Here is a 16,338-nt window from a genome sequence, read left to right as displayed (position 1 = left end):
TAGTTGTTGTTGCAAACACTAAAACCACACGGCAAAACATCATTCTTATATAAAATATAATCTCGACCTGTATAACTATTTACTTACTGTATTTACACAACAAAATACTGAAATAGTAAAGAAACTGAGAAAGAGCTCAAGCCCCATCCGGATGTCTCAAGTTTCCACTGCGATACTTAAAGCTTTCAACTTTAACAGTGGAGAGAGACAAATATCACCGTCACCGATAAATGAGTCTGAATGGAGAAACTTTCATCATACTGCGTCGTTGCCACTTTGTTCGCCGGTTTTGAGAATGTTGAATTTGCAAAGAGGGCAAGTGGCATTAATGCGTAGCCATTTGTCTATGCAAGCTTCATGAAAATGGTGTCTGCATGAAAGTTCTCTCAGCTCTGTTCCATCTTCATAGTCACAGAGACAAATGCAACATTCCTGAAAAGAGGCAAAGGTTCATTTGTTTGTACCAATGGTCATCTCCCGTTTGGATATTTTGATAAGATTTTGGATTCGGATGGGTTATTTGACTTACAGCTTCGTCGCTTGATAGCACACGCTCAGATGGAGAGTCAACACTAAGTTGGGTCATTATTCCTCCATGAGATTCTCGTATCTCACCGTTCACTTTCTCTGAGTTTCTTACCGTCAGAAACTTGAATTTTGGGAGCCTTTCTATCTCCTCATCCGATGCTCCTTCCTGAAACATGAAGAAAGTAGCATTAGAAAAAGTCTCTTACCATATAACTAAACACAATCTACCGAAAACACCAGTCTTGACTCACCCGATCTGCCAAAGCGTACAAAACCGCAATGATGCAAGGCAGACAGCAGCAAACAGCAATACCGATAAGACAAGCAACAGCAACGCAAAGGACCACAAAGATAACATCAAAGGCGAGAAACGCGACACAGAGCCTGCAGACAAGAGAAACATAAGTATATGAAGTAAGAGGTTCCATCTAAAAGCTCAAACAAAGCAAAAGAAGCTAATGTGTGTATCCAAAACGAACCAGTAAAGTTTAGGTGAACTATGAGCGAGTTCCTCAGAATCAGCAGTGACCCAATAAAACCCAATGATCCACCAAACAAAGGAGAAGATCGCATTTGCTGATTCAAGGTGCTTAGCCAGGCTAGAAAGAAGGACCACTAAGAAGATCAAATAACATTCAACGGAAGTAGTATAAAGAAAGGAAAGGGATCAAAGCTTAGAAGCTTAACCTAGTTCCAGGCTCAATCTGGGAATCATCTACGACGGCGTAATCATCAGATTCATCTTCACTAGATCCCTGATTTGAGCTTGAACCCGAAACTAAATCTTCGTTGGGAAAATCATCAATATGTAGTCGGCGTCGACGACACTCAGCGATAACACAGCCAACATGAAACAAACACTGAAGATTATACCCAAGTATCCAGAATCTAAGAGGAACATCAGGATTCTCATCAGAACTAAACCCTAGAATAGCAATTGTGACCAACACAAAAGACAGGTTCCAGAGCACATCTAAGACTATGACCGGTTTCGAATACGCCCACTCACTCTGACGCTCCTCAATCTGTTCAGCCGCGTTCTCACGGACTCGAACCGATGACTCACGAAGCATCAACCGGCGACTGCTAGCTCGGCGAAGAAGCCGCGACGCTGCGCCACGTAGCGGCTGCGAGGAACGGGAGAGAGGACGCCGGTTTCGATTCAGAAGCGGCGACGAAACATCCGCCGCCGGAGAGGAAGAGGAGGAGGAGACAGGAAGCGGTGGAGGATACATTAGTACGGTGTCGGAGCAAACACGGTTCCAAAATTTCGGATTGGATCTTTGACGAATTGAAAAGAAAAAGAAAATGAAAATAGCTTTGAATTTGAATTGGTCTCTCTCTCTCTTGGTTGAATAATTGAATTTCACTGGAAATCTATACTATTAAAAGTGGAGCATTTTTTAAAAGTGTAACCAAACAGATTAAATAAAAAAAATGAAATAAAATGTAATCCTAAATCTATAGCCAAACAAAATTAATGACAGATTTTTAATTAAAAAATATGCTTAAAAATAAATAAAAAATCAAAACTAATAACTAACCAATATATATTTATGGAAATCATAATAAATTTGTTACCATAAAATAAGGCCTATTAAATTCGAAATTTTTATTTTGTAAACATATTTTATATTTTTCTAATAAAATTCACCTAATTAAAACTAATATATTTCAAAATATTATAACATTTAATTTTTGAAACGTTGGAAATAAATTGATATTTATAGTATTTAAATTGTATATATGTAAACAGTTTAAATTAGGTAAATAAACGTTTAAAATAAATTATGTCCAAGGGGAGTATAAATATTTTTCCTAATTTAAACTAATATATTTCAAAATATTATTATATTTTAATTTTTGAAACGTTTAAAATAATTTATATTTATAGTATTTTAAACTGTATATATGTAAACATATCTACAGTTTAAATTAGGTAAATAAAAGTTTAAAAGATTAAATACTCTAAATATTTAAATTCTATTGAATATAAGTATTATCAATATAAATACTATAAATATAAATTTTTGATCGAAGTTTAAGTAAATTTCTACTTTGGACGATTAAAAACAATTAAAAAAAATCAAATCAACAAATATGATAGGAGAACTATAATTTTAAATCTTCTAAATATCGATGTGTTTCTATTTCTATTATTTTCAAACTATTTTCCACTTAATTTTAAAGATAGTGTATTAAATGCAGTGGTATTTTTTGTAAATAGTTTAAAAGTCTATGATTTATTTCAAAAACTACTTTAAAATGTTAACATAGATAAATAGTATATCAAATAATTATATCTAAAAATATAACTTTGCAAGTACGTAAGGGTGTAAAACATTACGAACATTACCCTGCCAATATCTGAACGGAAAACGGTGAATGTGAAACGCAAATGAAAAAATATTTCCAAACTATTCATGATAAGATGTAGGAGAGATAAATTTTGTATAAAAATCTAAATAGTTTTTTTTTATCTATATTCGAATCTCATAATTTCATTTGAATATGAGTTAACTTTTGAACGGGTAAATATCTACTTTAGATGATAACTTTAAAGTTTAAGAGAGTTTGAGAATATTCAAACGTAAGATATGCATTATGTCTAAATTAGAAAAATTATTTCTAATTTAGAAAATTTATCAAAATGTATGCTACCCACGGATTTTTGCAAATTCAAACGGGATGAATGTAAACAGTGTTCATGTGGCGTTCATGGGATAGACTTTTTACTGGTAAAAAAACATCAAATACGTTGAGGGCGATTGGTGATGACTTTTAAGGCTTTAAAATGGTTTTAAAGCCTTAACAGTAATTAATTTGTCAATCAACATTTTTTGCTTTTATTTTTTTTTAAAGCATTAAAAGTCACTTCTTTTTTTTCCTTCTTTTTTTTCTCATTTTTTTCAAAGCGTCAAAAACCTGGTTTTAAATTTAATCAATTAAAAGGATTTATTTTTCATATCCCCATTACATTTAAAACCTTTTCACAAGTTTATAAATAAATTTTATATATTTTATTTTTATAAATTAATTACTCTCATTTTTTTCTTGTTCTTTTAAGATCCATTTCATAATACTTTTATTTTATAAAGTCATTTATAATATAATTTATATTTATTATAAATATAAAATAATAAAAATAAAAATAATATGCATAACTTTAAAAGTTGTTCTTTACCAATCAGATTTTAACAGTAAAAGTTTCTACAGCCAAAACATCTACAGCGAAATTCTTTGCAGCCAAAATTTTAAAGTTAAAGTCTCTACAGCCACAAGTAACAGTCGTTACCAATCGACCTCGTTATCAAAGTATATTTTTCCACCTTGACAGTTTAGGTAATTCGTTTTGCGAAATTTGATATTTTTGGCATTTATCCGATTTCATAGTTCAATCGTCTACTAAAAATATAATAGATTACATTAGTTTACAATTGATCCGGATCCGGTCTCATACCAAATCGGATCCATCATCATGTCGATCTGGATTTTTCTTTGCATCGATCCAAATATTATAATGTAACCATTACAAAAATTCAGAAATTTGATGAAACTAAATCATTATAAATATGATTTATAAAGATTGTATCAAATAATTATATCCAAAAATATATTCCCGCACGTATGTGCGGGTCCAAATCTAGTGTTAATTAAACCGAATAATCATTTATTTTTCTTCTTTAGGCCGGGGAGGTTCCTTTACATGGGAAAACGACAGAGGTTGTGTGTGTAAGCTAATTAATAATATTAGGATTGCTTGATTTGGGAATATTACTTGTCTCGTATCTTCTAATTAACTATTATTAGTGTCAAATCTTTTTAGTATCAGTTTAGTTTAGGTAGATAAAAAAAAAAAATACAAATTTAAAAAGGCCAAACTTTTACGTTTTCCTTTTCTGTTACCTCAAACCAATTTAACAGTTCCTGAGAGAACGTATCAAGATGATGATGGTATATTCATTTTTGTGTTTATCATCTCATTATGGGAGAAGTAAAAAGGCAAGAGTTATGGTGAGACTTGAAGACTAAAGCGTTGCTGATTCATAAAGCAAGCAGAAGACAAGTGAGCAACAGTTGAAACGCTTAAAATAGGAGAAAGCTCATCTAAAGGGCTGCCAAGCACAGAGCCACTGACTGGTATAGATAGTTTTACCTAAGTGCAACTTGTGGATGTTTCCATTTCTTTATTGAATTTGTCTCTCCGGTCATTGTTTGTAACACAATTGTGTGATTCCACTAGTCACTTTTTTTTTTGTTTATTTGTCTTGCTGTGTTCTCTGTATATAAATCATGCATCATTATGATTATAAATCGTCATCTTCGACATAGGTTCCGGCGAGGCGAAAGAGAGATAAAGCTTCTTCTTTGTTTGAGTGAAAGAGATGATGAGACCGCCTGATATTCAATTGTGTGTGACCACCTTTTGTAATCAATCACTAGTATCGGTGTCGCGCGTGTCGTGTGTTTATCTTTCTTAAAACACACTTACTTTATTATATAACCGTATTAATTGCTATATCTATAATCTTTTATGTGATGTAAACTTGGGAAACCAAGTAAATTTTCATAAATAACTGTAAATGTACTACTAGTATCACGACGTAATAAGTCGTATAGTAGTAAAGTAGAACTGGGAGCTATTTGTAAGATTACAGATTGAACATAATAAAATAAAAAATAATACTAGTGACAAATGTTGGAACAGAGACTTGTCGGTGTTCACTCTGTAAGAAAACATAAGTCCACGTAGATATGTATTTCGTCACTGCAAGAGTGGTGCTTAAAATAGTCTACTAAAAATAAACCCATTGTATAATTTGAACAAAACAACAACCTATGTATAAAAGTTTTTTTCTGTTAAAAAAAAAAGATGTAAAATTATTAAACTAATTTTATAGTACTGAAACGTTTTAATTTATCAATTAAGTAAGTATAGTTGGTACGTAGCAGAGTATTGGGTGATGTATTTATTCAATTAGTATTTGTTATTGGAGAGGCATTATATTTATATTATTTTGTAGCTGTTTAATACAAATCTCATTGATGTTTTTTTATTTTTAATTATTTTAATAAGTGCAAGGTGAGTGAAAGTTTTGGTGGTTGCTTGTATGATTGACTACTTACCTTAAAAAATACTAACTGGTATCATATGATGAACAGCGTTATATCAAAATACACCAGGAATAAAATGTCATTCTGATCAATACATAAACAGTAATCAGTAGTCTATTTCAATTCGTAAAAGAATCAGAGAACTACTAACGTATAAGAAGAATCCACGCATGTATTTGAGAGTGTATTATAGAGATACTATATTTTTTTTTATATACTGGAATATTATTTATATATAATGTAATGGAGTATATATTTTTGTTTGTTATGAATTACTGTTAGTGTGACCAAGGAGGACTATAATGACAGAACTCAGAGAGAGAGAGAGAGAGATTTTTTTTTGGGATCAAGTTTGATGTGAAATTTTTATGATCACACACATTAACACTTGTCAACACATTACAGTCTCTCTCTCTCTCTCTCACTCACTCTCTCTCACTTTACCATCGTCAAGAAGCTAGATTATCATCAGACACACACACTTGTCTCTCTCTCTCATACTTTAATTTAGTTCCATTGCCAAGAAGCTAAGATTAATTAATCATCACACACACACACACTTAACTCTCTATTAGTTGTATCTTTAAAAGAGAACTCATATTTCTAATTCCACGTCACCATTTGCTATTTCTTTGGCCTATCAACTTTAAAATCTTTTTGTTTGTTTTTAATGTTTATAACATGGTACTATTAAACTCGATCGAACCCAACGTTGGGATCTGTTTCATCAAACTTTTTAAATCACTAATCAATTCGGTGGTAAACTATAGATGAACTAATTATTGAGAATATCTCTTTCCTAAAACACTCTTTATCTTTCTTTCTTTTTATTAACAAAGACAACATATACTACTACAAAAATTGGATCCCTCTTCAACCATTGCATTGATGTTAAACTATACCAGGTACTTACTAATGTAGATTTGTAGTGTAGAAAATGCATCTTCAATCATTTGCATTTATGTTTAATTTACTTGAGAGTTGAGATCGACCTAACAGGTAAGCACTGTATATTATACTGTGTTACAAGCTAATAAATGCCATTAATTATGTATAGTGGTAAAAAGCAAAACACCATCGTTTTGTTAGTTTCTTTTTTTTTGGTTCTTTCTTACAATTTTAATGAGAATATAAATTCAATATCATGGACTCTTTTGGTGCTTAATAACTGACCCAAAAAAGAGAGAAAAAAAAAAGAAGAAGACATCATTTACATATATGTATACTACTTGTTCATTCCTTACTCTTACCTTCGTGCAAATTAAAGAAACAGTGGACAATAAAGAGCAAAGGGGGATGTTGACATTTTTGACAGAAAAGTATTGCATATCTACACAGACATGTAATCGCATATATGTGTGTATGGGTTCATAACGGCAAAATACTAATTTGCCACTTATGGGTACCGCTCTCTGTCTCTTTCTTCTTCTTTTTTTTTTCCAGAAAAGTCCACTTTGATTTATACAAGGGAATTTTGTCTTCCATGCCAGTTTTGAAACTCAATCTTCTCTAATTGCCATTTTTGAAAACTCCTTTCAAATCCTGCCACAAAAAATTTAGTATGGACGATTTTGCCCTCAGGCAAATATTTTGAAAAAAACAAAATCAAAAAAAAAAAAAATCTGGTCCACTAGATCTGGTCCACTAGATCTGATCCGACATAACTATTTCGAGTCTACTCCACTAAAATTGGTTCGTCGAATGTTGTCCATCAATAGAAAAATGAATCTTGTCCACCATAAACGCATCACTTGTTTTATCATGTGGTCCGTCGAATCAGATCCACTTGAACTGTCAGCCGAAACAAGTCTATCATAACTAGTTTTTGTCTGCCGGGAATGGTTTGCCATAACTTGTCCATCGTAACTGGTCTCTTTGGTCCGCCGGAACTGGTTATAGTTCGTCGGAACTGTCTATGGTCCACTTGAACTGGTCTGCCAAATCTGGTCTATCGGAACTCGTCTATTTGGTCTGTCATAACTGGTCCGTCGAATCTGGTTTGCGAGAACTTGTTATAGTTCACCAGAACTGACTATGGTCTGCCGGAACTCGTCCGCCGGAGTTCTGGTCGAAACTCGTCCGGCGGAGTTCTAGTCGAAACTCGTCTGCCGGAGTTCTGGTCAACTGGAACTGGTCCGCCGGAATTAGTCCGATGGATCTGGTCTGCCAGAATTAGTTCGCTGGATCTGGTCCGTCAGAATTAGTCTACTGGATCTGGTCCGCCGAATTTCATCTGCTGGATCTGGTCCGCCGGAATTCGTCTGCTAGATTTGGTCCGCCGGAATAGCTTGTTATTGGAAGAAGAAAAAGAAGATGAAGAAGAAGAAAGAGATAATTATTGAAAAAGAGAAAAATTAGGTTTTACAAATTTCATTGATGAGAGGGCACCGGAAGTGGCTATGCTCCGCCGGAGTTTGTCCGCCGGATTTGTCTGCCGGAGTTTGTCCGTCGGATTTGTCCGCCGGAGTTCGTCCGTCGGATCTGTTCTACTAGAACTATTTGTTGTTGGAAGAAGAAAAAAAGATGAAAAAGAGAGAGATAATGAAAGAAAAGGAAAAGAGTAACATGGTCGTTTTACATTGGATCTATGGCATGTTTTGAAAGAAGTTATAAAAAATGGCATTTTAAAGAAGATTTGATACTGTACATGGCATTCCCCACAATTTTCTCTTTCTACAATAATATTTTTGAGTCCAATTAAGTTTGTAGTAATTTTTTGATTAATATTAGGGTTGCATGTAATTAAAAAAAAAAAAGAAGAAAATGAATACACACGCTTGATTAATTTTAGCAGATTCTTAATCGATGTTTGTTATTTTGTTGTGTATCTTGGACTTAAAAATAAAAAGATCTATAAACAAAAGCAAAAAAAAAAAGAAAAAAAAAAGAGAAAAGAAAACACAAAGGGAATTAAATGAGATGTGGTCCAAATGGGTGAGGAAAAACATTTCTATTTTGGGAAAAAGATAATGGGCCCATGGATAGGCCAAAACAAGTTTAATAGCCATCTCGCATGGTCTTATGCTTCTCTATGATCATGTTACTGTAAATTTTAAACTCAACATATTATGAACATATTACTGTAAGATCTCAATCGAACCAAAACTGAACATGTAAAAACCAAATTACATTTTAGAGAAATAGGCACTCTTGGTGTTCAAAAAAAAAAAAAAAAAAAAAAAAAAAAAAGACAAATAGGCACTCTCACAAACTTTATGTATTTTCTTTTTAATCTGATCAAAAGAAACAAACCTTAGTTCGAACGATCCCAATATTTGTCTTGTTTCTTTTCTCTCTGATCTCTGTCTCTGTCTCTTTCTCTCTCTCTCTCTCTTATCTATACATATGTGTAATGTGTATATACATCTATCTCTTTTTGGCCAAAAACCTCCCATTATTTCTCTCAATGATGTAAAAATGCAGACATAAAGAAAACATTCCTTATTGAGATAAAATATGAAATGTGTCATAACCCTCGACTGACGATCCCTCCTCACGTTCCTCTTTACCCTAATTACTTTTACATTATTACTTTTTTACCACATCTACTCTTACAATCGATACTCTTGCTTTTATACCAACTAGCACAAACAAAAATATAGAAGAAAGTGAGAGAAAGAAAGGATCATAAAGAAAAGAGAGATATGCTATCCTTGAGCAAGTTTCGCCCATTCCAAGTAAGTCATGTAGATTTTAGTTTTTTCTTTCTTCTTGCCTTTTTTTCTTTTCTCAACATTTAAGTAGCTAGCCATGGACCCAAATAAAACATTAGTGCTTTTCTTCTTTCTTTTTTTTTTTTGTAAAAAGGAGTACTAAAGATCTATGTTTGTTGTGTTTTTTTTTATATAAAATGATGGAATGTGAAAAGAGGGTTTAGACCTTTTTTGCTAAAGATTTTATTTTATTGTTATTTGTTTTGGTTCTTATTGGATGAATGTAAAAAGTAAAGATTTATGTTTGTCGTGGTTTTTTATAAAATGATGGAATGTGAAAAGAGGGTTTAGACCTTTTTTGCTAAAGATTTTATTTTATTGTTATTTGTTTTGGTTCTTATTGGATGAATGTAAAAAGTAAAGATTTATGTTTGTCGTGGTTTTTTATAAAATGATGGAATGTGAAAAGAGGGTTTAGACCTTTTTTGCTATAATTTTTATTTTTGTTGTTGTTTGTTTTGGTTTCTATGTGATGAATGTAAAAAATAAAGATTTAGGTTTGTTTTGGTTTTTATAAATTGAAAAGAGGTTTTAGACCTTTTGTGCTAAAAAATTTATTTTTGTTGTTGTTTGTTTTGGTTTCTATGTGATGAATGTAAAAAGTAAAGATTTATGTTTGTTTTGGTTATTTATAAATTGATGGAATGTGTAAAAAAGGTCTAGACCTTTTGTGCTAAAGATTTGATTTTGTTGTTGTTTGTTGTGGTTCCTAAGTAAATATTTTTTTTTTGGTTGTAATTTAACTTAGATGGTGAAGAAGATCCTACCCCATACCATCGCCGTCCCTCATACCGTCGGAGGTCGTACTCATACTCAGGTTTATACATTTTCTTTTTCTGTTTATTGGTTTCTATTTGCTACGTGGGCTTGGTTGCTATTTGCTTATATGTGGGTTTCTATTTGCTCATGTGGACTTTTATTTGTTGTTGTAACATTAACAATATACAAAAATAGTAGTGAGATACAATCAGTTTCTCTGACTCGTTACATTCTTGTGTATGTGATCACTCTCAGTGTGCCAACGAGCTTTGTCACATCATTAAAATTCAAAACTTTCATCCACTGCAGAAGCTTGACGACCTAAATTGAAATTCAACATGAAAGATGTACCTTATTTCATTCTCCTCTCTTTTTTAGGTCACTTTTGGCTCAAATAAGAGTTTGGTGGAAGCTGCGCCTAAAGAGAAGTTGAAACTGCACTTGTTCTCCATCAGAGACTACTCAAACTCATCACAGGAAAAGGCGCCCTGGTTAAAGACAGTGAAGGGTGATCTGAGGACATTTTTCCGAGCTGAATACGAAAAACCCGTTGAAACCAAAACTGCTGGAAAGACCAAAACTGCTGGAAAGACCAAAACTGCTGGAAATCCCTTACGGAAGGGGCTGAAACGAATCAAAGAAATATATGGAATGAAAGAAGAGATAATTATGGAAAAGGACAAATCTGGACACAAGACTGTGACTCTCAAATTCGAAGACTTTGATGACATGTATGAGAGCAACGAGGTTGATGAACAGGGTAACAAGGTATGGTGTCCTCATACCTACTATTTGAAAGTCACTATTCGCGGGACGAGATGCTACTTCACCGTTGTGCACGGGACCTACATCATACCGATCACCTGTGTGAATATTTGAGACTTGTGTTGCTCGTTTACTCTGTTTCACGTTTTCTCTGTTTCAATATCTTTCTATGTTTCAATCTGTTTGACTCAGCACAAATCTCTTTCTTTGTTTCACTTGTTCAAAACGATATCATTTGCTCATATTTTGTGTTCATATATCGCTTTCTCTAGCTTCTGGTCGTAGCAAACATGAGACTATTGCCAAACATTAAAAGAAATTTTGATTTTATTTTATGGCGATGGACTTGGAAAAGATTTCGAGAACCTAGCCCTCTAGGTTTGTAGTTACAAATCAGAAGAAAACTTTCTATTCTTCCAAAAACTCCTTAACATGATCTAACCACAACCAGTACTCTAGCTTCAATTTATTCAACATGTAACTCTTAATAATATCGAATGTGGAAGAATTCAATCCTCTGATCTCGAGATACTTGTTGAATGCCTTTCTCTTCAAGCCCTCGTGATCCATTAGTCTGCAAAAAGAAAAATGAGGAACACACACAAATTGTAACCATCATCATGGCAACTGTATTATATTACAGAGTTGTTGTTTTCTTTTCTTTTTTTTTTGTTATTCACAAGGCTTACACTAAATCATCCATGTCCTGGATCACCTCTGGATCTTCCCCTGGTAGGTTCACATGTATAGCATCAATGATAATCTCATATGAAGACTCCGTAGCCCTGCCGCGTAACTCTAGGCTACGTCCACTCTTCTTGGTAACAGTCACAACGAAAGGAATAACAGTGTTACAAGAACAATCATCATCATCATCATTGCTTGATTCATTACTCGGAGCATCATCATCATGATCATCACTTGATTCTTCACTATGAGCATCGTCATTTGATCCATTATCAAAAAGCATGCTTACTACAACTTCAATATGCTCCCCATTGTGCTCTCTAGTCAATGTAACAGTCCTGTCTCCAGGATTATCTTCAACTTTGAAAGGGAAACTTGCAGGAGGATTCCTCATGCCTACAGAGCGATTCCTCCAGAGAGCCTTAACAAATCTGGTGAACTGGTCGAGACACATCTCTTAAATGTCAGGAAATTTTCACTAACTTAGCTCAAAATTGTAATGCAAAAAGGAGTAGAGTCAAACTGCAAAACCTAGTGGTAAGTAAAACATTATATAAACGGGCAAAGGAAACAATATAGCTCCAGCAGAAAGAGACAAAATCGTGTGTAGCTACAGAAGAGTAAGCACATTTTCTCATACAAAGATCCAGTATCCACATGAACAAAATCTCCCAATTTAAATGAACCTTTTTCAACAAGTGCATAACAAACATAAGGTGTTTTAGAAAAGATTACCACATCATCATCAACGACGTCGAAAGGACCTTTATACTCAGCGTCAATCACCCGGAGAACCGCTTTCTCCGAACTGACCCAGTCATCATCAACAGCAGCCGTCGAGTACAGGAATCCACGAGAGACAAAGGGACTTAGGGGAGATGGGTTGTGAACAAGAGACGGACGGTTGACAACGGTGGAGATAGACCTGACTCGACCACCACACACTGAAGAAGCTAGCCTTGATGCTGACCTACTGAAGCACAAATTAGCAAAACCCATAAAGAAATTGTAAACAACTGAGATTTGCTATGTTTGATCTTTCACACGCCGCTATGGCTAATATATACACAACGGTGAATGCTAAGCTTGGAGAGCTATTAGGGCATCGTGAATACTTGGAGAGCAAGCTCACTTATTTTACCCTCTCCTAAAATGGTAAAACAAATTATTAGGAATTGTGCTATTTCCGCCAAATATTACCATATCGCATAATATGCTTCGTCACCGAGTTATTATTAATCACTCCTTTTTGGAAACTTAAATATCCCTTAAATCTCATATGTACATTTTTGCAAGGTGAGCAAACCGCTCACGAAGTTCAGCTACATCTTTGGTCGGATGGTTTGAAACATTTAAGAAATAATCTTGAATGATAACAATCCTAAATACCTATTTCAATGCCAACAAGAAGTGTCACGTAACCATAGTAATATTTCTCTTCCTTTCTGAAGAACCCTCGGATACGTTCGACGGATCGAAGGTACGGACGAGGATCGATGAACGGATCGGATACTGTCGAGCGAACGAAGCGGCTGATGCGGGATGGGAGAACTCGCTCGTACGAATGAGAGATGCTCTCGGTGGATGAACGGTGGAGTGATTCAACGACACACGAGTGATGGAAAAGCCCGTGATACGGTTGACCCGTCGATGGTGGAGCCCGGCTCGATCGATCGACGAGGGTTTTCGAATCCTTTAGTCGGCGTGAGGCCTTTGTAAGAGAAACGAAGAAATGACGCAAGAGAGAAACCTAGGGTTTTGATTCAAGCAAGCGTGTCTATTACAAGGGTTGAGCAGCCTTTAAATAGGTGCGATCGAGAGAAGGAGCCTATTCTTGCCCTAGGCCACGTGTGTGGTCGAGCGGCTTACAACACTTGAAACAAAAGGACAAAAATTACTAACGTTCGAAATTCAAAGTAAGGATAGGATTCACGCGTCTAGGGTAAACGCGGGAATGCGCTAGGATTAACTGCCTCGTTAAAACCTTCTCGGTAAAACCCATTGGGATAAAAACCGAGGTAGGAAAAAGAGTACAGCCTCTCGCTAACGACTTAAACGTCTTCACCAATGGTGATGGTGAAGACCATCCATGATGGCTCTTCGTCTTGACTTGGTGGATCGTCGAAGACATGTTTGTCCGAGGCATGATCTTGAATGTACCCTTGAAGGAAGAGGTTGAATTGGTCTCGGACATTCTTCTCCATGCGTCGGCTCCTTGTGATCGCTCCTTGGTCAAGAATCGGGACTTTGGGTCGAGTCATCGATCGGGTCTGTCGGATGTCGTCGGTCGCCTCAGTCGATCTCTCGATCTGTCCGTGCCTCGAGCGGTCGATACTCGTCCCGTCTCGGTCGTCGTCCGTCCGTCCGGGCGTCTCGTCCGTCCGTTCCATGCTGTCGCTGCTCGAGGTCACATCATCCCTCCCCCCTTCAAATGGTTTTGTCCTCAAAACATGCTCCTCGTCCCCTACATCAAACGGAGAGAGATCAGTAACATTAAAGGAGGTAGAGATAAGAGGCTCACCCGGTAGTGCGAGACGGTAGGCATTGTCATTGATCCGCTTGGTGACTTGGAATGGTCCGTCGCCTCGGTGGCTGAGCTTGTCTTTCCTTCGGGTTGGAAATCTCTCCGGGCGTAGATGAAGCCACACCCAATCGCCGGGTTGGAAGATCATCGGTTTGCGCCGTTTGTTGGCTTGTCGGGCATAATGCTCGGTCCTTTTTTCGATATTCTTGCGGATCTTCTCGTGGAACTCTCGGACATACTTGCTCTTCTCGACTCCCTCAAGACTAATGATCGGGTCCAATGGCAACGGGAGGAGATCCAAAGGAGTCAGCGGCTTGTAACCATATACAACTTCGAACGGTGACGTCTTGGTAGCCGAGTGCTCGGACCGGTTGTATGCGAACTCGAGGAATGGAAGACAATCGATCCAAGATCCCTTATTTTGGGCAATTGTTGTCCGCAAAAGGTTGCCTAAGGTTCGGTTGGTGACCTCGGTCTGTCCATCGGTTTGTGGGTGCGCGGCTGTCGAGTAAAGTAACCTCGTCCCGAGCTTCTTCCACAAAGTCCGCCAGAAATGTCCGAGAAACTTCTTGTCTCGATCGGACACGATCGTGCGAGGAATCCCGTGAAGCTTGACCACGTCCCGGAAGAAAAGATTGGCGATGTGTACCGCGTCGTTGGATTTGTGGCACGGAATGAAGTGCGCCATCTTCGAGAACCTGTCGACCACCACAAATATGCTGTCCTTGTTGTCGATGATCGGGAGGCCTAGCACAAAATCCATCGATAGATCGACCCAAGGGCTTTCCGGGATCGGGAGCGGAGTATACAAACCATGCGGTCGGGTCGTCGACTTGGCCTTTCGGCAAATCAAGCATCGGCCACAAAACTTCTCGACCATCCGCTTCATCTTCGGCCAATAGAAGTGTTCTCGTAACACAGCTAAGGTTTTGGCCACGCCAAAGTGTCCGGTCAACCCTCCTCCATGCGCCTCTCGGAGAAGTAATTCGCGTATCGACCCATCCGGTACGCAAAGTCGGTGTTCTCGGAATAAGAACCCATCGTGGATAAAGAAACGGTCGAAGTTAGCCTTCCCATGCTCTCGGTAACATTCGCCAAATTCAGGGTCGTTCGCATATTGGTCCTTAAGCCCCTCGAACCCCAAGATGGTCGCATCCATGGTTGTGATCAAAGCATGTCGTCTCGATAAGGCGTCGGCCACAATATTCTCCTTGCCTTTCTTATACTTGATGACGTATGGGAAAGCCTCTATAAACTCCAACCACTTAGCATGTCTTCTCTTCAGGTTGGTTTGCCCTCGGAGATGCTTCAAGGTCTCGTGATCGGTATGGATTACGCACTCTCGGGCGAGAAGGTAGTGCTGCCAAGTTTCCATTGCTCGGACTAAGGCATATAACTCCTTATCGTAGGTCGGGTAGTTTAAGGTTGCTCCGCTGAGCTTCTCACTGAAATAGGCGACCGGCTTGCCTCCTTGGGTAAGAACGGCTCCGATGCCAACATTGGATGCATCGCACTCGACCTCGAACGTCTTGTTGAAGTCCGGTAAAACCAAGAGTGGGGCTTCCGTAAGTCGCTTCTTTAGCTCTTTAAATGCCTTCTCTTGGGCTTCCCCCCAATGGAACTCAACACTCTTCTTGATGACCGCGGTGAGAGGTGCGGCGATGGTGCTAAAGTCTCGGACAAATCGTCGATAAAAACTGGCCAGCCCGTGGAAACTTCGAACTTGACCGATACTAGTTGGTGTTGGCCACTCCTCGATGGCTTTGATCTTGTCATTGTCAACCTTAAGTCCCTGTTCACTAATAACAAAACCTAAAAAGACAAGTTCATTAGCTCCGAACACGCATTTCGTGAGATTTGCGTATAGTTTTGCCTCTCTAAGAGTTTGTAACACCATTTCAAGGTGATCCAAATGCTCTTCTAGGCCCTTGCTATAGATAAGGATGTCATCAAAGTAAACAACGACAAATTTATTGATAAAGGTTCGAAGAACCTGGTTCATAAGTCGCATGAAGGTCGATGGTGCGTTGGAAAGGCCGAACGGCATCACCAACCACTCGTACAGCCCTTGCTTAGTCTTGAAGGCTGTCTTCCACTCGTCTCCTTCCTTCATTCTCACTTGATGATAACCGCTTTTGAGGTCGACCTTTGAGAAGATGACGGAGCCACTTAATTCATCGAGCATATCATCGAGCCGCGGGATCGGGTGTCGATACTTGATCGTGATGTTGTTAACGGCGCGACAGT

The 16,338-nt window shown here is 37.2% G+C and overlaps 4 protein-coding genes across 4 annotated transcripts in view; 1 reads left to right on the top strand and 3 right to left on the bottom strand.

Moving 5' to 3' along the window:
* Positions 1–19: 19 nt before the first annotated feature.
* LOC17890371 (E3 ubiquitin-protein ligase At1g63170) lies at positions 20–1,872 on the bottom strand. Its single transcript, XM_006294227.2, has 5 exons — positions 1,216–1,872; positions 1,008–1,127; positions 780–912; positions 530–694; positions 20–432 (listed from the first exon to the last, which is right to left on the bottom strand). The coding sequence occupies exons 1-5, from the start codon at positions 1,761–1,763 to the stop codon at positions 256–258; spliced, it is 1,143 nt and encodes a 380-aa protein (XP_006294289.2). The 5' UTR covers positions 1,764–1,872; the 3' UTR covers positions 20–255.
* A 7,364-nt stretch (positions 1,873–9,236) lies between these two features.
* On the top strand, positions 9,237–10,994 carry LOC111831117. Its single transcript, XM_023784668.1, has 3 exons — positions 9,237–9,320; positions 10,105–10,173; positions 10,494–10,994. The coding sequence occupies exons 1-3, from the start codon at positions 9,288–9,290 to the stop codon at positions 10,992–10,994; spliced, it is 603 nt and encodes a 200-aa protein (XP_023640436.1). The 5' UTR covers positions 9,237–9,287.
* A 294-nt stretch (positions 10,995–11,288) lies between these two features.
* Positions 11,289–12,566, bottom strand: LOC17890304 (uncharacterized protein At2g39795, mitochondrial). Its single transcript, XM_023784667.1, has 3 exons — positions 12,303–12,566; positions 11,570–12,006; positions 11,289–11,454 (listed from the first exon to the last, which is right to left on the bottom strand). Exons 1-3 carry the CDS (start codon positions 12,564–12,566, stop codon positions 11,289–11,291), a joined length of 867 nt encoding a protein of 288 aa, XP_023640435.1.
* Positions 12,567–13,618: 1,052 nt separating this feature from the next.
* Positions 13,619–16,338, bottom strand: part of LOC111831116 — a 6,371-nt gene continuing 3,651 nt past the window's right edge. The window contains exon 3 of the mRNA XM_023784666.1: positions 13,619–16,237. Coding sequence (XP_023640434.1) covers positions 13,619–16,237 — 2,619 coding nt within the window. The remainder of the gene's footprint in view (positions 16,238–16,338) is intronic.

The sequence above is a fragment of the Capsella rubella genome, unplaced genomic scaffold (genome assembly GCF_000375325.1).
Source record: "Capsella rubella cultivar Monte Gargano unplaced genomic scaffold, Caprub1_0 scaffold_4, whole genome shotgun sequence".
NCBI lineage: Eukaryota > Viridiplantae > Streptophyta > Magnoliopsida > Brassicales > Brassicaceae > Capsella > Capsella rubella.
Note: the sequence above shows the minus strand (reverse complement) of the source record. Positions and strands in the feature narration are given on the sequence as shown.